This window comes from Myotis lucifugus, unplaced genomic scaffold, assembly GCF_000147115.1.
Source record: "Myotis lucifugus unplaced genomic scaffold, Myoluc2.0 scaffold_16, whole genome shotgun sequence".
Lineage (NCBI taxonomy): Eukaryota > Metazoa > Chordata > Mammalia > Chiroptera > Vespertilionidae > Myotis > Myotis lucifugus.
Genome location: NW_005871064.1, coordinates 13,205,331 through 13,225,858, shown reverse-complemented (window position 1 = coordinate 13,225,858; position 20,528 = coordinate 13,205,331). Strand labels below are relative to the sequence as shown.

At 39.0% G+C, this 20,528-nt stretch overlaps 1 protein-coding gene across 2 annotated transcripts in view; it reads right to left on the bottom strand.

Annotated features, from left to right (window-relative positions):
• Window positions 1-20,528, bottom strand: part of TOP1 (DNA topoisomerase I) — an 82,551-nt gene that overhangs the window by 38,743 nt on the left and 23,280 nt on the right. For both annotated transcript variants that reach the window (XM_006085178.3, XM_023750880.1), the window contains exon 3: window positions 14,192-14,294. In XM_006085178.3, coding sequence (XP_006085240.1) covers window positions 14,192-14,294 — 103 coding nt within the window. The remainder of the gene's footprint in view (window positions 1-14,191; window positions 14,295-20,528) is intronic.

The following is a 20,528-nucleotide window of genomic DNA, read 5'->3' as shown; positions in this document are numbered from 1 at the left end:
TAGAAAAAGTTAGCTACTACTAGATGGAGCTGCTTGGTCCATTCTTTACAATAAGAAAAGACGTATCTAAAAGCAAGGCATATAAAACGTTTAAAAGCCTTGCTTTTAAAAGGGGTTGTAAACACACTGGCAGCCGTGTAGAAAGGCACTGAGCCTCTGGAAAACAAAATACAACATCACAAAGCAAGAGCCATTACAATGTCCACACCCTGACATCTAGCTCCTGGAAATTTCTCTTTGGAAAATAACATTACAAAACAATGTTTATTTTGATGCTTCCCATAACAAGAAACAAATAAAAATAAACAAACCACCAAAAAACTACATATAACCTTAGTGAGTAATAACAGGAAAAAACTGTGATATATCAAATTAGGTAGCTAATATGCTATAATTTATGAGTCCTACAAATATACATGGGAAATGTTTATGACACAAATGGAAAAAAGGGATACAGTCGTCCCTCAGTATCCAAGGGCGACTGGTTCCAGGAACACCATCTCTTCCAGGCACAGATACCAATCCTGCAGATGCTCAAGTTCCTATATTAAAGGTATAGAACAATACATACATACACATATAAAATGACTGCAACAACATAAAAAGCATGATGTGAACAAAGACAGACGGGCAATAAGCAAAAACCACATGCTGTAGTTTAAGGTGGCAGAACACTGGATGACTGTTTTCTTCAGTGCACCAGGCAGATGATTTAGGATCCTTGCTTACATCACCAATATATTCCACAAGTTAACAAAAGGAAGTTTGAACTCAAGTGCTATGAATTGGTGGGGTTCATCCCACACACAAAACAGCTGACAGGGACAATCAGGCCTATGGGCACCTTGCCTTTCCCACCACAGACTGCATTTCCCATCTGTCACATTTAACACCTTCAGCCCAGAAAAAAAAAAAGATTTTACCAGCAATGGGCTCATTACGTTATGTTCACCCCATGAATTTTGTCCTAAAGAGATTCGGCCAGCTTACTTAGCTACACTGAAGGCCAAAAATGGATAAACAAATGATAGCATCTAGTGAGGTGAGAGCCAAAGAACCTGGGTCAGGAGAGCATCTGCTGTCACATACATTTCTGTACACAAAAGGAGCCCCAAATGGATATAGGGGGTCGAGTAATAAGGAGAAACTATGAAATCTAGCCAGAGGATATGGGGCCTAATAGAAACACACAACTACAGGATAGGGAAGATCTAGGAAATGTCTGGGGGGAAAAAGTCCATTTTCCCTTGTTTATATACTATGCCCTCCTTAGGTTATTCAGAGGTGCCACATATTGAAATAACAAGTTTCCACCTGAGCAAACTTTTCTTTTGAACTCATAACAGCTGAGTCTAGTTCCTGTGTGCCTAGAGGCACATGGCAACCAAGCTTTCCCACCGGGCTTTTTATTCTCAGCATCATTATGATGTCATTCTCTATGCACTGTGCTCTCATAATCTGTTTTTACCAAAATGCAATGTTTTATCAAAAAATTTATTCTTTACTCTGTACAAAAATAGCTCTCAATTGCATAACACTCCAGGTTTAGAATGACGGGTAAAATTGCAAAGTTGCCAAAATTGCAACTGATCCACTTCAGGAGTTTACACATGATTTTAATATTACCAGTAAAATGTATGGTAATTATCACTATTCTATTCTACAGGCATTGTAGTTTTAGTTGTCTGTGTGTTTTTTTTTAACATTAACTGTAGGAGATATTTATGGACATCTACACAAGTTTTTGCCTAAAAGCAAAAAATATGCAACAATTACATCCATGATATTACTGGATGAATATACTTCCCCCCACAAAGTGAAAAACTCTAAGCAAGCAATGTGCTTGGTATGTTCACATACATTGTTTCATTCAATCCTCACACACATTGTTTCATTCAATCCCTTCCAGTGGTTCTCAACCTTCTGGCCCTTTAAATACAGTTTCTCATGTTGTGACCCCCAACCATAAAATTATTTTCGTTGCTACTTCATAACTGTAATTTTGCTACTGTTATGGATCGTAACGTAAATATCTGATATGCAGGATGGTCTTGGGCGACCCCTGTGAAAGGGTCGTTCAACCGCCAAAGGGGTCGCGACCCACAGGTTGAGAACAGCTGCCTTAGACTGATTAAGAAACAGAGGAGCCTGGAGTTCAGTCTTATTCAAAGTTATATGTTAGAAAGAAGCAAAGTTAAGATTTAAACTCATGTTTCCATCTCCAAGTTCAGAGTGCCTCCCACTAAATCAATACCATTACATTTTCATGAAGTTAATACCTACCACTAAAGGCAGATTAGAGCAGGAGACAAATGCACAGCCAATCTGAGATATATTAAGGTCAAGACTTTATTTTACCACCAAGTAGAAACTTTCTAGAATAGAGATCTTGGATAACTGAAATGATAAAACCTTTTGAGATAGCTGCTCCTCATTTTGTCTTCCCACAAAACTATAAATGGCCAATTCAGGAATCTAAATGTAGAAACACTCTATCCTCCTTTATGTTCCACTGTTCCCCCTTGTTCTCTTCCTCAATGAAGGCATTTCTTAGAACATTACTCTATTTCACTACAAAACTGGCTTTCTGGCCTTTTGGCATTCACAGCACAGGCAATTTGTAAGTGCACACAGCCCTCCAGCTTTCAGCTTTGTTGTTCATTATCACACTGACCAGAGATAAGGGGAAAGAAGGCAACAAATGACAAGGCAGTGAGACAGTATGCAGGCCACCCAGGAAAGTGAAAAAAAGTCAGATACTTCCTCTGCCTGCTACCCAGAGGGAAATCGATTCAGGAAATTCAAAGTCCCTGTTAGAATAGTAACCCCGTTGTAGTCATAATCAAACACAAAGACCAGAATGAAATGAAACTATCAACTTGACTTTCCAAAGGAAATTCTCTCCCAATGTTTAGATGTAAGAGAACAGGTTTGGATTTTTATATTAAGTGAACTCAGATGATTTAGGAGTAAGGACATCTTGTGGTATACAAGGCATTTCACTGGAACTGTTAGAAATTCGAGTTTGTGGAGCCCTACTAGGCCTTTTAATACAATGTTAATATATCTACTTGTCAGTTGCTGTTCCTATCTCTATCTCCCGAAATAGAGAGGTCTGAGGTCCTACCCCTCATCCATAACCCCTACAGGGGCAGAAGTGCTGGCAAAGGGCAAACCATGGTGCCAGTGCTTCCTAGGAATCTACCTGAAGGAGCAAATGCATCTGGGAGACAAAGTCCTGTGATAGACACATGTCTAATTAGGGCTGTGCCACAGAAATTAGGAGCAGGATTTGGCCAGTGGTAGAAAATGGAGCAAATCTGGGATCAGTTAAGCCAGTGGTCAGCAAACTCATTAGTCAACAGAGCCAAATATCAACAGTACAACGAATGAAATATCTTTTGAGAGCCAAATTTTTTTAACTTAAACTATATAGGTAGGTACATTGTTAACTTAATTAGGGTACTCCTATGCTGACCTTTGCTAAAAACGTCCTCAATCTGATTGAGGTACGTTCGCTGAGGTCGACCCCTTCCAACTCTCCCATCCACACTCGTCTTTTTTTTTTTTTTTAATATATTGTATTGATTTTTTACAGAGAAGAAGGGACAGAGATAGAGAGTTAGAAACATCGATCAGTTGCCTCCTGCACACCCCCCACTGGGGATGTGCCCGCAACCAAGGTACATGCCCTTGACCAGAATCGAACCTGGGACCTTTCAGTTCGCAGGCCGATGCTCTATCCACTGAGCCAAACCAGTTAGGGCCACACTCATCTTGATTGGCTCACTCAACTCGTCCATGAATCGTGCATGCCTCCCCCACGCAGCGTATCCCGCGGCCCGCCTGCCGCTGTGTTTCCCGCCGCCTGACCGACGACACCCCCACTTCCGAACCACTTCTTCAAAATAGACTCGCCCAGGCAGAAAACCAATTTCTGCGCACGGGCCACGAAGTTTCAATCGCACTGTATGTGCGTGCCCGCACGTGGTATTTTGTGGAAGAGCCACACTCAAGGGGACAAAGAGCCGCATGTGGCTCGCGAGCCGCGGTTTGCCAACCACTGAGTTAGGCCAACTCATCATCACTCAGGATTTCCTAGCATGTACCTCTTTTCCAAAATGTTTAGAACTAACTTGGCTTTTATGGTGGCTTAAAGAGCAGCACCTTTCCCACTGATAGATGATGGAAATTTAGACCAGTGCAGGAGTTCATGTGTTGACTGCCTGTTTTAAGAGATGTTACTCTTGCCTTTATAGTGATCCACTACTTTTACATACACAATATCAAACTCACTAAATACCACTGAAGGCTACAAATACCAGCCAGTTCAGAGGCTGTAGAACAGATGTTGGAGAAATTGAAGAAACTTCAGCAGGGATAAATAAGAAAAATAAACTGGAAGAAAGGCTTAAAACTGGTCATAGTATGGAACCAAAAGATTTGAAGAACATGTATTTTAAAAAATGAATTTAGACTGAGATACACTGAAGGTCAAAGCACTGACGGTAGCTAATATTTCAGAACCTTTGTAATGGTCACACTTTGGGATGAAATAGGAACTTCATCATCAGCAACTCTGAATGAGAAAACACCCAATTAGTGGCTATGCACACATGCTGACTCCTTGGGGCTCAAGGCTCATGTCTGTCTGAGGATAAGATCCACCACACCAGCAGAGTCTGGATAAGCAGAAGTCAATGCCAAAGAGAACAAATGGCAAGAGTCAAAGCCACCTCTCCAAGAGTGTTCATGCCAGTCTTAGGCTTCAATTAGCTAAATTCCACTAAGGAAAAAGTAACCTACACTATTTTTAAAGTTGACGACAGTGAAAGCTTTGTCTATGACCCTTGCTGGAGCTGAGCAGACAAGTTTGACCAGGGTTATTACTCTTAGGCACTCGGGCAGAAGATGGAAGGGAGATGCCAGGAGGGAGAAGCATTTATTTTCCTTCTGCCCCGGGATAGCATTTGCTATCTCTTCAGAAAACAAAACAAAAAGCCCGTGTCTGATATTCTGGGACGCTAGGATGTTGGCTATGGGAAACCATTTAAAGCTGTTAAAGAAAACAAACAAACAAAAAAACACCCCAATCTGTCCTCTATCATCAATAAAAGTATTTAACAGATACTTGAATACCACTAAGTGCCTGGCACTCTTCTAAGCAATTTAATTCCCATAAAAAGACTGAGATAAGTTCTAGTATCTCCATTTTACAGATGTGGAAACTGAGACATGGCAGGTAAGGTTAAGTAACTCACCCAAGGAGACATATCTAAGGAGAGATAAGTAGGATTTAAACTTAGGCAGTGTGGCTCCAGAGTGGACAGCTGTGTTACAATACTTCCCAAATAAAGCAAAAACGCAGCACTGCTAGCCTTAGCCGGTTTGGCTCAGTGGATAGAGTGTCGGCCTGTGGACTGAAGGGTCCTGGGTTCAATTTCGGCTAAGAGCATGTAACTAGTTGCAGGCTCAATTCCTGGCCCTGGTTAGGGTGCGTGTGAGTGGCAACCAATCAATGTGTCTCTCTCACATCGATATTTCTCTGTCTCTCCCTTTCCCTTCCACCCTCCCTTCCACTTTCTCTAAAAATCAATGGAAAAATATCAAGTGAGGCAAACAAACAAAAAAATGAGGCACTGCTAGGGGGCAGAAGGAGCCTCTTTATCTTCTGACAGGACTTAGCCACTAATGGCTAAGGGTAGGCACTCATCTCAGCTACCTGACTGCTCAAGGCAGCAAATCCTTCACTGCAGGTCAATAGAATCCCAGTGGATTTCTAAAGGAGAGCCGAGAGCTGAGAGAGCTTCAAGGCTGTGAAAGGAGGAAATACATAGCCCCTTGAAAGCAGACAATTAAAGCTTAAATGTTTGCTAAATAAAAATTCTAGGTAAATTAAGTTGTTGTCTTGGGGGGAAAAACACAACAGCAGTTTCTGAAAGACTCTTCAGAATTAAAGATTTCTTAATGCTTATCACTGAATGCTCAAAATCACGAGAATTATTGGAACTTTGAGTTGAATGGAATCTCAGAAATTATTTAATTCTTTGTTTGCAGGCCAGAAAGGATAAAGGGATGTGCCAAGCCAATACATACACTCAACTTCCATTTCTCCCCTATCTCTAAGTTCCTTACCTCTATTAATAGGGTAAACAGCCACCCAGTTATCCAAACTAGGAGCCATTTTTCTCAGACCCCTCATGCCATTTGTGGCTAAATTCTTTATCTCCCTTTCTCAACTATTTTCAGTGGCCTCTTGTTCCCTTTAGAATCAAGTCCCAAACTTTTTTTTTTTAATGTCCCAACTTCTTGCCCCAAGTCACTTTTATGGCCTCATTTTCTACCATTCCATCATGTTAATCCAGGCACCCACCCAACAGGAGTCTTCTCAGAGCAAAGTATATTACACAATGCTTCCATGATTTGTTCATGCTTTTCTTATTGTCTGAAATGCCCCTCTTTCTAGCCATCACCTTTCTTTGTCAAGATTTTAACCATCTTGCCCTGGCCGGTTTGGCTCAGTGGATACAGCGTCAGCCTGCAGACTGAAGGGTCCCAGGTTCGATTCTGACCAAGGGCACATGCCCAGGTTTCGGGCTCAATCCCCAGGAGGGGGTGTGCAGGAGGCGGCCAATCAATGATTCTCTCTCATCATTGATTCTTCTATCTCTCTCCCTCTCCTTTTCTCTCTCTCTCTCTCCATATATATATATATATATATATAAAAGATTTTAACCATCTTTCAATGACTAACGCAAATGCTGTTTCCACCATGAAATCTTTAATAAGTTAGATTCAACTAACAAAATTGACAGCTCCAATATATCTCATTGATACTCACCAGGCTTTGTGGCAATCATCACTGTCATCACCACCACCACCATCATTTCAATTGTTTAGTACGTTATAACAAACTCGAAAACATGACTGGGCCAGTAATGCTCTCAACACTTGACCAAAATGGAAAATGAGACCCGGAAGTTAAGTGGCTTGGATTAGGACACACAGCTAGTAAATGTGGGGCACACAGGTTAGTAAATGGGAGAACCTGGCCTTGAGTTCTACTTTAGTGTGCTTTTCACTACATCACATTAATTCCCATGTGAATGGTGGTGATGTACTCAGTTTCCTCATTTCTAAAGTACCCAACCCTCTTCTCTACCTACCTATGTTAATTGTTCATTTCCCCCAGACAGGTTGATGATACAGGGATGTGCAGATAAATAAAAGGCTTCAGCAAACAGCTCACCAAAAAAACCCAAAAAACAGGAGTAAACATCTCTTTTTAAATTTGATTACCTTCAGCCCGGCCAGTGTGGTTCAGTGGTTGAGCTTCGAACTATAGACCAGGAGGTCACAGTTTGATTCCCGGTCAGGGCACGTGCCCAGTTGTGGGCTCCATCCCCAGTGAGGGGTGTGCAGGAGGCAGCCAATCAATAATTCTCTGTCATCACTGATGTTTCTCTCTCTCTCTCCCTCTCCCTTCCTCTCTAAAATCAATAAAAAAATATATTTTTTAAAAATTTTGATTACCTTCTGAAAAATTTCCCTAATCTGAAATTCCACTAATACAATTGCTTAATTCCAGTACATCTTCCTAAGATCCTACATTCTCTTAATTCTACTTCAAGTAGGATCTGGAACTGAAAGGAAAGCAGAATCCAAAGCATCCTTACTCTCAAATGTCTCTCACACTGACTGTATGGATCAGCAAGGCCAACGTGGCGGGAAAAGCACTTGTTTACTATTTCACAGCAGTGCTTTTCTGTCTTCCCTGGCTTTCCAAAATCTGTCACTTCAGCCTAAGTGTCGGGTTTAAAACTGGCAAGAGAGGCACACAGTCAAAAGCCAGCAGGAAGATATTCCTAGAAGTGGTATTACTGGGTCAAATGGCAGTTCCATTTTAAAATTTTTGAGGAAACGCCATACTGTTTTCCACAGTGGCTGCACCAGTCTGCATTCCCACCAGCAGTGGAGGGTTCCTTTTTCTCTGCATCCTCTCCAGCACTTGTCATTTGTTGATTTGATGATAGCCATTCTGACAGGTGTGAGGTGGTACCTCATTGTCGTTTTGATTTGCATCTCCGGATAATTAGTGACTTTGAGCATGTTTTCATGTGTCTCTTGGCTTTCTGAGTGTCCTCTTTTGAAAAGAGGCTATTTAGGTCCTTTGCCCATTTTTTGATTGGATTGTTTATTTTCCTTTTGTTGAGTTGTATGAGTTCCCTGTAAATGTTGGAGATTAAACCCTTATCGGAGATAACATTGGCAAATATGTTCTCCCATGCAGTGGGCTTTCTTGTTGTTTTGTTGATGGTTTCTTTTGCTGTGCAGAAGCTTTTTATTTTGATGTAATCCCATTTGTTTATTTTCTCCTTAGTCTCTATTGCCCTAGGACAGGGGTCCTCAAACTTTTTAAACAGGGGGCCAGTTCACTGTCCCTCGGACCGTTGGAGGGCCGGACTATAGATTAAAAAAAAACTATGAACAAATTCCTATGCACATTGCACATATCTTATTTTGAAGTAAAAAAACAAAACGGGAACAAATACAGTATTTGTATTTGCATGTGGCCCGCAGGCCGTAGTTTGAGGACCCCTGCCCTAGGATCTATGTCTGTAAAGATATTGCTACAACATATGTCTGCAATTTTGTTGCCTATGGAGTCTTGTAGGATTTTTATGGCTTCCCGTCTCATATTCAAGTCCTTTAGCCATTTTGAGTTTGTTTTTGTGTGTGGTGTAAGTTGGTGATTTGGTTTCATTTTTTTGCATGTATCTGACCAAATTTCCCAGCACCATTTATTAAAGAGGCTGTTTTGACTCCATTGTATGCTCTTGCCTCCTTTGTCGAATATTAATTGAGTATAATGGCTTGGGTCAATTTTGGGGCCTCTATTCTCTTCCATTGGTCTATATGTCTGTTCTTGTGCCAGTACCAGGCAGTTTTGAGAACCGTGGCATGGTAATATAGTTTGATGTCTGGTATTGTGATCCCTCCAACTTTGTTCTTCTTTCTTAGGATAGCTGTGGCTATTTGGGGTCTTTTTTTATTCCAGATGAATTTTTGGAGAGTTTGTTCTAGATCTTTGAAATATGCCATTGGTATTTTAATAGGTATTGCATTGAATCTATAGATTGCTTTGGGTAGTATGGACATTATAATGATGTTGATTCTACCAATCCATGAACATGGTATGTTCTTCCATTTGTTTATGTCTTCCTCTATCTCTTTTTTCAATGTCCTGTAATTTTCCAAGTACAAGTCTTTTACGTCCTTGGTTAAGTTTATTCCTAGGTATCTTAATTTTTTTGGTGCAATGGTAAATGGGATTGTTTTTTTCATTTCTCTTTCTGTGAGTTCATTATTGGTGTATAAAAAGGCCATAGATTTCTGGGTGTTAATTTTGTATCCTGCTATATTGCCAAATTCATTTCAGAAAGGATATATGCACCCCTATGTTCATAGCAGCACAATTTACAATAGCCAAGATTTGGAAACAGCCTAAATGCCCATCAACAGATGAGTGGATTAGAAAACTATGGTACATCTACACAATGGAATACTACGCTGCTATAAAAAAAAAAAAAAGAAGGAATTCTTACCATTTGCAGCAGCATGGATAGAACTGGAGAGCATTATGCTAAGTGAAATAAGCCAGGAAGTGAAAGAAAAACACCACATGATCTCACTCATTTATGGATAATAAAGAACATTATAACCTGATGAACAAAATGATAGATACAGAGGCAGAGAAGCATTGAACAGACTGTCAAATTACAGTGGGAAGGCTGGGGAGTGTTGGGGGTGGGGGGTAGGTAAGAGATCAACTGAAGGACTTGTATGCAACCTTTCTTATGGGGACAAAGCCCCTGGGGGGGGGTGGGGGCGGGGAGGCGGGGGAAGGTCAATTGGGGGGGGGAAAAAAGGAGACATATGTACTACTATATATAATACTTTAAACAAAATAAAATTAAAAAATAAAAAATAAACCAGCAGGAAGAATCTTGTTTTTCACATATGTGATAGCCTTTATTTTCTAATACCACCATCCATTCCCCAATTGCCTTAAAAAAAATAGTTTCAAATGGCAAGAATTCCTTCTTTCTTACAGCAGCATGAGTGGGGGGGTGGGGGCAGGAGTAGGGGGGTAATAAGGACACATATGTAATACCTTACTCAATAAAGAAAAAAATAGTTTGATTTTTAGAGAGAGGAAGGGAGAAGAAAGAAACACTAATATGAGAACATAACATCGACTGGCTGCAACCCAGGCATGTGCCCCGACCAGGAATCAAACCAGCAACCTCTTGGTACACAGACTGACGCCCAACCAAGCCACACTGGCTGGGGCCAAAATTGCTTTTAATAATGTTGTTCACAGAGGAGGTCTAGTATTAAAGATAATTTATGGCTAAGAATGTAACCTTTCACCGTGGGCAGTTGGTTCACTTGATTGGAGTCATTCTGCATACCAAAAAGTTGCAGGTTCAATCCCCAGATGAATGTGTGGGAAGCAACCGATTGATGCCCCTTCCTCTCTCTCTAAAAATTAATAAACATAGCCTCAAGTGAGGATAAAAAAAAATAATGCAACCTTTCAAGAGAAGTGTTTCGTGAGAGCCTACAAGCCCAGTGATTCTTTAGCATCTAGTAAGAGTATTCCTGCCCTGGTCAGTGTGGCTCAGTTGGGTGGGGGTGTTGTCCCATGCACCAAAAGGTTGCCAGTTTGATTTCTGGTCAGGGCACATGCCTGAGTTGCAGGCTCAATTGCCCCCTCACACTCATCCTGGTGGGAATGGCATGCAGGAGGCAATCAATGATACACTCTCACATCAATATTTCTCTCTCTCTTCCCCTCTCCCTTCCTCTCTCTCTAAAAATCCATTTTAAACATCTTAAAAAGAAATAGTATTCCTTTTGGGTTTTTTGGGGGAGGATCTATATATACATTTTTTTTACAAGGATCTAAAGTGCTAAATATTAATGCTAACAGAAAGAAGCAGTGTCAGAGATAAACAGAAGAAATTATTTTTACTTGACTTTGGTATAAACTCTTCCTGTGATGTTACAGACAAAACAGGAGATAGTCAGAGAAGGGGTTTTCATTGGGTCAGAATTTAATGAGACTAATACAACTAGTGCCAAAAACTTTAGAGATTTGGGGCCCAAAGTGAGAGGCCGTGCCTGAAATGCTCTGGCATTTTAAACGCTGAGCTGCTTATGACATGCAAATGAGAAAGAGGTGCTTATTATTTAAACACAGACAGTTGAGTTACACAACTAACCTTCCTTGGGGAGGGAGTTTTTGTTTTGTTTTGTTTTTGACTGGAAAGAATAATGTAGTGGAAGAAAAACATGAGGATTCAGAAGCCCTGGTCTCATCCTCTCTCTACTACCCTATTGCCCTGTGACTATGAGCATATCACCTCAGACTCCTGAATACACAAAGAGATAAGATGAAAAATCTTTAATACCCTTTCCCTTATTTTCACCTTGAGAACAAAGGGAAAATCACAGGAATAAGATGGGATCCCTTGAGGGGTGGGTCCACATCCCATTCTCTCAACAGAAAGGCTGGTTTTCCATTCTCTGACATTCCAAGTATGCAGCACATGTTACTACATAGCAAAAAGATGCCTCCTGGATATGGGTCCTTAGTGTAACCCAAGGAAAAATGACTGATGCTAAAATCTAACAGTAGAAAGGAACACACAAACACATTACTGTTAACAAAGTATCAGAATAAAGTGAAGCATTTTCAAACAGAATATATGAAATCTTAATTATTCTGGGCTTCACAGGTGACTTAACAAGCCTCAAGGTTTCCTTAATCTGCTACAGAAGAAAAATGAAAAAACCCAAAACTACTTGAAAGATTAGAAGCCACTTAAAAAAGGAACACGGTGTACAGGATTTTGATGGACTATAACCAAGACACTTCCTTTGTTGCAAAGAGGTAGTGTGTCAATAGAGGTCAAACAGAAAGTATTTAAAAGTCTGCTTACAACACATCATCCACTTAAACTGTCTTAAAGTTATTCACATGTGAATTAGAGATCCAGGGCTAGATTTAGTCATGTAGTCATGTGTAAACAGAAACTCAGGCCAGGTTTTCCAATGCCTCTTGCAAACAGGCTATTATTTTCTTAAGCATTTTGAGTAGACATGAAGAAAATATTAAAAGACACAAAATTGCACAGGACAAATTCCTGAATTTGCCTATACTATAATCTTGGAAAGTATGCTAGGATGAATGTACAAAATATCTCCCACATTTGTAGAGCAGTTCACAGTTACAGTGCTTTTATGCTTATTGACTGGTCCCCTCTGAAGCATGTAATATGAGGAAACTGAGGAAGGTGAGAAAGCTGAGTTAAGAAAGGCTATTTAACCTAGCCAACATCACATGAGACCAAAGCAGGTGGACCAAGACAAGAGGCCTTCTGCCAGATAGAGGTAATTAAGCTACTGTGGATTTTTCAAGAAAAATAAAACCAAAATCACATCCTTTATTTTTAAAAAGGAAATTCTGACGTCAGGGCAGGACCAAAATTATGTCCTAAAGCCTTTTATGCCACTTTTACCCAATCTTTTCTCCCACCACAATTGCAAATCATGATTGGTGAAGTATGTACCAGAGAAGAAGGGATCAATTTTTTCAAGTTTTCAATATTAACCTCTATCTTTTTAAAGTCTTTATGGACAAAATTTCTGGTAACATGAAAATGAGCATTTCTTCACCTAATCTACTAAGATTAAATTCACTAGAGTAATGAAAATGGAAACTAGATGATCAGGTAGCAAGAAATGAGTTAACAGTGGAGAAAAAAAGACCACAGAAGTGGGAGATGATTCATGAAGAAATATTCCCACTAGAGAAAATTAACCTACTTATTTTAATGGTTCAGAAACGTATTCATAAAAAGAAAAGTATTTTTAAATTTTAATGATTCATAAAAAGAACATACTTTAAAAGCAATTCTCACTTTAACTTGTCTACAGCCAATAAACCAAGCTAATGAAGTATAACTGACCCTTGAACAATGAGGGGGTAGAGGTACCAACCTTCCACCCCATGCATAGTCAAAAATCCACGTATAATTTTTGACTCCACAAAAACTGAACTACTAATAGCCTACTGTTGACTGGAAGCCTTATCAATAACACAAACAGTCAATTAGCACATATTCTGTATGTTATATGCATTATATACTTAGTCTTATAATAAAGTAAGCCCCCAGAGGAACGAAAATGTTATAAAGAAAATACATTTACAGTATTTATTGGGAAAAAAAATGCATATAAGTGGACCAACAAGTTGTTCAAGAACCAAGTGTAGTTCTAAGAGATTCTAGGCTGGAGGCACTAGTTCTAATAAATGTTTAATCTTTACATTCCCTTCTAACAAAACTTAAGCTACCATGGGAATACCATACAACTTTCTCACCAACTGCCTTTAACTCAAAATAGAAGCCTAAGTCCTCATTTTCAACAAGTAGTACTATATCCAAAGATACCCTACACATCTTTGAGCTTACCTACTTGCCTCCTACACCAAAAAAATGGGCGCAAAACAAACAAAAAAACATATTGCTGAGGCTTGGATCCCAGAGGGCAGCACTACTGAGTTTCATTTATATTGGTGGGTCATCGGCTTTTATGAGAGCTGAACTCCTCTGATAACCTGATGAAAGCTAGGAATGCCCTCTCCAGGAGAATCTCATATATTCAATCTTTTGCATATGATTTCAGGAGCTCACAGACCATGGAAACCCAAGTTAAGAGTTTTTAATTTATACCCTTTTAAAAGTATAGAAAGAAGGAAAAAGTAGATCATGTCTCCAATCTAGTCACCTTTAATCAAGACAATTTCTCTGGACACTTGATTAAATTCCATCATACTACAATGAAGCCATAGCTGACTTACTTAAAAATTATACTTTTAATGAGGTATATATATTGAATGGAAATTCACTATACTTGCCTTACACTTCCTGATCTGAACAATGGAATCACCAGTAAAGCCTGAATTATCAAGGCTATCTCTTAAAAACTTGAATCAAATACAGTCTCTGCTTACTTTGCTATCCAGGACGTCTAACTGTAGCTCAAGTTAAAGCCTAGTCTAGGTGAGCCAAGGCACAGCCAACCAGCTGAGGAATGAAGGATTTGCTGGTTCAACCCTTACCTGTTGCTATGCTTGGACTTTTCTCGGTCCTTCTCCTTGTCCTTCTTGTGCTCTTTGTGCCGGTGTTCCCGATCTTTGTGTTTATCTTTGTGTTTATGAGAATCTGCAACCATAAGAGATGAGTCAGTTAAGAGGAGTCATGAGTTATCTCCTGCCTGCCCACCTTGACAGGCCAGTCAAGAAGACACCCAGCTAGAGTGGCTCAGTGGGTTGAGCTTCATCCTGTGCACTGAAAGGTTCCATCCCTGTTCAGGGCACGTATGGAAGGCAACTGATCAATGTTTTTCTCTCACACCAATGTTTCTTCCCCCCACCCCCTTTCCTTTCTCTAAGCATGTCCTCGGGTGAGGATTAAAAAAAAAAAAAAGCACAGCCCTAGCCAGTTTGGCTCAATGGATAGAGTGTGGGACTGTGGAATGAGGGGTCCCGGGTTTGATTCCAGTTAAGGGCACATGCCCAAGTTGTGGGCTCTATCCCCAGTGGTGTGCAGGAGGCAGCCGATCAATGATTCTTTCTCATCATTAATGTTTCTCTCTCTCTCTTTCTCTCTTCCTTCCTCTCTGAAATCAATCAATATATATATATTTTTAAAAAGCACAATGACAAGATTCTAATGGCATTTGTAACACGTCTTGGTTTTAGAGGCAGGGTAATGGGAGGCCTTGTCTGGGCTGCTTTGTGAAATTTTCCTTGGAAGATTCCATTAAATGATGAGTATTTTCTCATGTGTTTATTGGCCACTCATATATCTTCTTTAATGTAGTATATCTTCAAATCTCTCCCCCATTTTAAAAATATTTGTCTTATTACTGAGTTGTAAGAGTTCTTTATACATTCTGGATTACGACTTATTTGGTTAGCTATATATACTGTGAATAGGTTTTTTCTAAGAGTTTTACAGAGGTAAGGGACACACAGGGCACATTTTTTAATCTATAAAGATACCCAGTTGCTCTTTCACCATTTTTTGAAAAGATAGCCCTTTCCCCATTGAATTGCCTTGACCTCTTTAATGAAAATGAAGTGACCATATAATCACAGGCCTATTTCTCAACTATATCCTATCTTTACACAGACACTATCTACTACTATAGCTTCACAGTAAGGTTCTTGTTCATAGGAAGTTTTGAAATCAGATAATATTAAGTACTTTAGCTTTATTCTTTTAAAAGTAATTTTGGCTATTCTATGTCTTCTGCATTTCCATATAAGTTTTAGATTCATTTTGTCAATTTCTTTTAAAAAAAGAAAAGGCCAGCTGGGAACTGTGTTCATAGGACAATTTGGAAACACTCTCATGTCTTTTAATCCATGAACAGGGTTCTCTCTCTCCACTTATTTAAGTCAGTAAATCTCAAAATTATAGGGTGTATCAGAATTAATCCAAGAGCCTACTAAAAATGAGGTTCATTGGGGTCAGGTCACCCCAAAGTTGAATATTTATCAATTGGAAGTTTATGTACGTAACACATGTGTGGCGATTTTAAAATATGTTTAACAGATTCTTTGATACTCTTCCTTTCAATAGGTGTAGTCTAATTTCCTTCTTGAGTAGACTAGACTTGAGATTCACTCCTAAAAAAACAGAATAAAATGGAAATGTTGGTATGTAACTTCTGACACCAGGTCATAGAAGACACTGGATTTTTCTTCTTGCTCTGAGGGAAGCCAGCTGCCATATTGTTACACTTAAGCAGCCTATGGAGAAGCCCACATGGCGAGGACTTGAAACTTCCGACAAGAGCCATGTGGGTGAACCATCTTGGAGTAGGCCCCCCAGTCTCAGTTAAACCTTTAGATAACTGCAACACCACAAACACTCTGAGCTGAACCACCCAGCTAAGCTGCTCCTGGATTCCTGGCTCACAGAAACTGTGTGAGAAAACAAGCGTTTGTTGTTTTAAGCTGCTAAATTTTGAGGTAGCATATTTCGTAGGAATAGATAACTAATAATGGATAGGCAATGTATGTGTTCATCCCATTCCTGGCTCCCAAAATGTGTCAAAAGAAGCTACATTTGGAATAATCCACTAAGTATTCTGTGCCAGGCCCTATGGGGACAGAAATTTACATGATCGTACCCTTACCTGTAAGAATTTCTCATCCCACAGAGATGGGAAGAATAAAATGATACGGTATCAGAAGCAGGACTTGAACGCAATCCTCCATGCAATACACACAGAAGACTCCAACTTCTAAAAGTCTCAAGTCTAAAACTTTAAAATGCTGAGTCAATCCAATGTACCAAGTTGGTGGCCCCCAATACCTGACAGTAATAAAAACCTGCAATTACTTCTGCTCTAAACTAAGCACTTATGGGTAAAATCATAATAATGACAAAACATGCCTCCAGCAGTACAACCTGGAATGATGTCTGTATTGTTTGATTTTGTTTATGGGCCAGATTTAGCAAACAGGAAACAGAATATTATGATCTGCTATTATGGTTCAAGAGTATGGCAGGGACATATCTTTTTCTAATTACTCTTTTGTATAACTCAACAAACACAAAAACAAACTTGTAAGAAAAAGATTAGAAGACAGATGCCAAAATGTTAAAAGTAGTTATCTTTGGGTAGTGAATTTCTGAGCAAGTTGATTTTTGGTATATACTTTGTCTTCTTTTCCAATCTTTTCCCCATGTGAATCACTTTTATAATAAAAAAGTTATTTTTAAAACTACCAAGCTATAATTTTTTACTTTGACAAGTACTAGTATAGTTTAATTCACTAAAAAGCACTAAATTTAAAGAATAAGGAAATTAAATAAAAAATAAATTGAAAGTAATTCTAGGTAGGTTTCAAATACCCACAAGAAAAAAAAAAATCGGAGTGGGGAAGAGATACAGAGATGGATAAAACAAGATTGGCAAAAGGTTGAAAGTTATTGAAGTGGGCAGATATGATACACAGGAGTTCATTACTCTCTCTACTGCCATATATGCTTGAAACTTTTCATAATAAAAAGTTTAACCTTCTTCCCTTCTAATCTGGTATTTTTTTTTCATTATATAAGGGAACATCAAGGAGAAGACTAGCAAAGAGATAATTTGTATTAAGGAGTAGAAAGAGATACAATTTGATAGATAAAATTAACCCAAGAGTCAGGGTGTCCTACACTAAGGATAACAAGGAGCCACACTTCAAGCAGAAAAGGAAACACACACACACACACCCACACAATAAAAGCCATACTTAAGAAAGATTAATTGGAGGACAGTGTGGGTAGAAAGGCAAAAGCAGAGTAACTAGCTGATGATTTTTGAAGTCTAGAAAAAAATGAGAGCAGCAGGGTTGCGAAGGAAGGAAGAAATGTAAAAAAAAAAAAAAGCATGTTAAGGAAACTGGAATTAGAACTCAGTTTCAGGAACTCACTGGCCATGTGTAATAAATAAATCCAGAAGAGTCAAACGCTCAAAGACTTTGGGTCCCTGTAATTAGGAGAACAAAGTGGCTTTGAAGACACAGGAAAGTCGTGCAGACAAAAGGTGGGGAAAAAGAAAAAGACTGGAGAAATAATGCAACTAACTGAAGTCATATTGTATTTAAGGTAACAGTGGGACATCTAACTAAACATGTTGGTCAGAAGAGAAGCCAGTAGGTGAAAAAGTGAAGCCAATAGGGCATATGGATCTATATCCCTCATGGTGAAAATATTTGTAGACAGCTTACTAATGGCCTTGAAGATTACTTTTAGTACATACCCTTTCCCCTTAACTGGAATTCATCTAAGAATAGATACTGTTAAAATGTTTTGGAGAAAGGACCTTGCCATTTCAAGTATCAGTTAAATGCAAAAAGAACTATACTGAACATGACTGACAGATTTAGAAATGAAAGATGAAAACCACTGTATATTAAATCACCAGGAAACCTCATTCATTACGAATTCAGGTCACCTAATAACAATTGTTTGAAATCCTAGCGTTCAAAAATTTGAGATGAATTTATGGGAGGAAGACCCCCTGAAATAAGGCAGTCTTGAGAAGACAGCGGACAGGTAACAACTAATTCCTTTCATTCTAACTTAACTGGATAAGTGAGTTACTCCATAATGAAAAGAGAGAATAGGAATCAACATCTTTTGTTGTTGTTACCTAAAGCGTTCTTCGAGACTAACAAAGATTTTAAGTAGAGATTTCCAAATGGCAAAAGAGGAAAGTATCAATAAGTGTCTTCTCTGAGTGCTCGAACAGTTGCTGGCTAGCATTATGCAAGCACTTGGTTAACATGAAAAAGAAAAGGAAACCTTTTACTACTCAATTCAGAATTATATTCTGAGGTCTAATTCCATTTACAACCATTTAAAATATATTCTTAAATCCAAAGCTCCCTGCAAAAGATTTATCAGACGTGAACTCTGCCCTCAATGAATTTACAATCCAAGAAGGTCCTAATTAAGGTGGAACCCAAACAGCCAGGGCCCAAGGCATGCAAGAGAAAAAGGGCACTAATATAGGTGCCAGACCATGCTAGAGTATTTAACAAACATCGTCCCACATTCAATTTTCTTACCAGTCTCATGATAAGGAAATATCATCCCCATTTTACAAACGGTACTAGTAATAGTTGTCCCTTATTTAGTGTGTACTCTGCAAAAGGTAGTAGTACACTTTCGTATTACCTCTAGTTTCACAACTCTCTGGGTGGTACCAATTTCATCAAATCTAAGACACAGTTTTGCCTTTTAACATCTCTGAAAAGGTGCATGTAGTTCATATAATCCCCATGGAGGGGGAATTTAACAGTATCTAAAAAAACCAAAAACCTAATTTAGTCCTAGCCGGTTTTGCTCAGTAGATAGAGCACTGGCTTGCAGACTAAAGGGGGGGGGGGGGCGGTTTAATTCTAGTCAAGGGCACGTGCCTTGGTTGCAGGCTCCTCCCCGGCCTGGGCCCTGGTGGGGGGTGGGGGTGGGGGGCGCGTGCAGGAGGCAACCAATCAATGTGTTTCTCTCACACTGATGTTTCTCTCTGTCTTTCCCTCTCTCTTCCACTCTCCCTAAAAAAAAATCAATGGAAAAATATCCTCGGGTGAGAATTAACCAAAATAATAATAATAATAATAATAATAATAATAATAATAATAATAAAAATAAAATAAACCAATTTACACACTCTTTTGACCCAGCAATTTATATCTAAGAATTTACCTTGAAGATACACTTCTAAGGTAGAAAATTTAAACTGGTTTATATATACATGAAAGCAGAGAAAATTAAGTCAAAGAAACTGTTTTAATTTTAGCCTTGCTGGAATGGATTAAAATTCTTTTCCTACTCCCAAAATCTCAAATGTCAAATGATTGACATTAAAGTAACAGTGTTTTTATTGCATCATGATGCTACTATTATTTAGAAATTATGAAAAAATTTTTATGAAGGTAATAGGCATTTTCTCAAATGTCTACACATGAAACATGTGGGTGTCATTTATCTCCATCTCTTTCAAGATGGCAGAATTTTCTACTTTCCTGCCCTGTTATTTTTTCAGTAAGGGTAGGAAGGCAGCAGGATTACTTAATTTATAGGCATTTTTTAAAAAAGTCTTAAGAGTAAAAACAAAATTAATATGGGTTAACTGCCTCCTTTGTTTCCAAGTGAAAAGTAATATAACAAGGGAAAACAGCCTGATTCCACCAGAGAACAAAAAATAAAGAGCCTGTATCTAAGAGGGCAGTGAGGAGCCAAGAGATGCTCCCTGGAGGAGGCAGTGTTTGAGCTAAGTCTTACTAAAGGTTAAGAGGGAGTCAGCAAAATAGGGGAAGGAGAAAGGCATCCTTGGCCATAAGCCATGAAAATCAACTATCTATAATTATTGTTGCTGCTAAAAAAATCGATCTTGTCATGACTGAGCAAAATTAAGTCAGATCTACTTCCTGCCAGCTAGGAAATGGTCAAGTTGATTTTTGTCAGGGGCATATTAAGAAATGAAATCCCAAAATTATATTATATTTGACTCTAAATGCATGTATTCCCAAAAGCAGTTTCTTTTAAAAAGATACAGATAAACTCATGCTTCTTGTAGCTTTGGAGTCCTAATTCTCTGCTTAGATAGACGAGAAATAAAACACCTAGGAATAATAAACTTCAGTATCAAATAAGTCCAGCAAAATTTGATCCAGCTATTATAAAGTCCCTGTAATCTGGTATAATGCCAGTATGACAATGAAGCTGCAGGTTTGGAAACCAGGTAGAGAGTCAACCCAAAGTAGCCACCAAATCAGTGTCAAACCAGGCATAAGATGGCCAGTTCACTCCCCACAGGGGAACCAGACACATACATAACAGGAAGTCAAATCCATAAAACACTTTCGTTAAACATGTTCAAGAGTGATG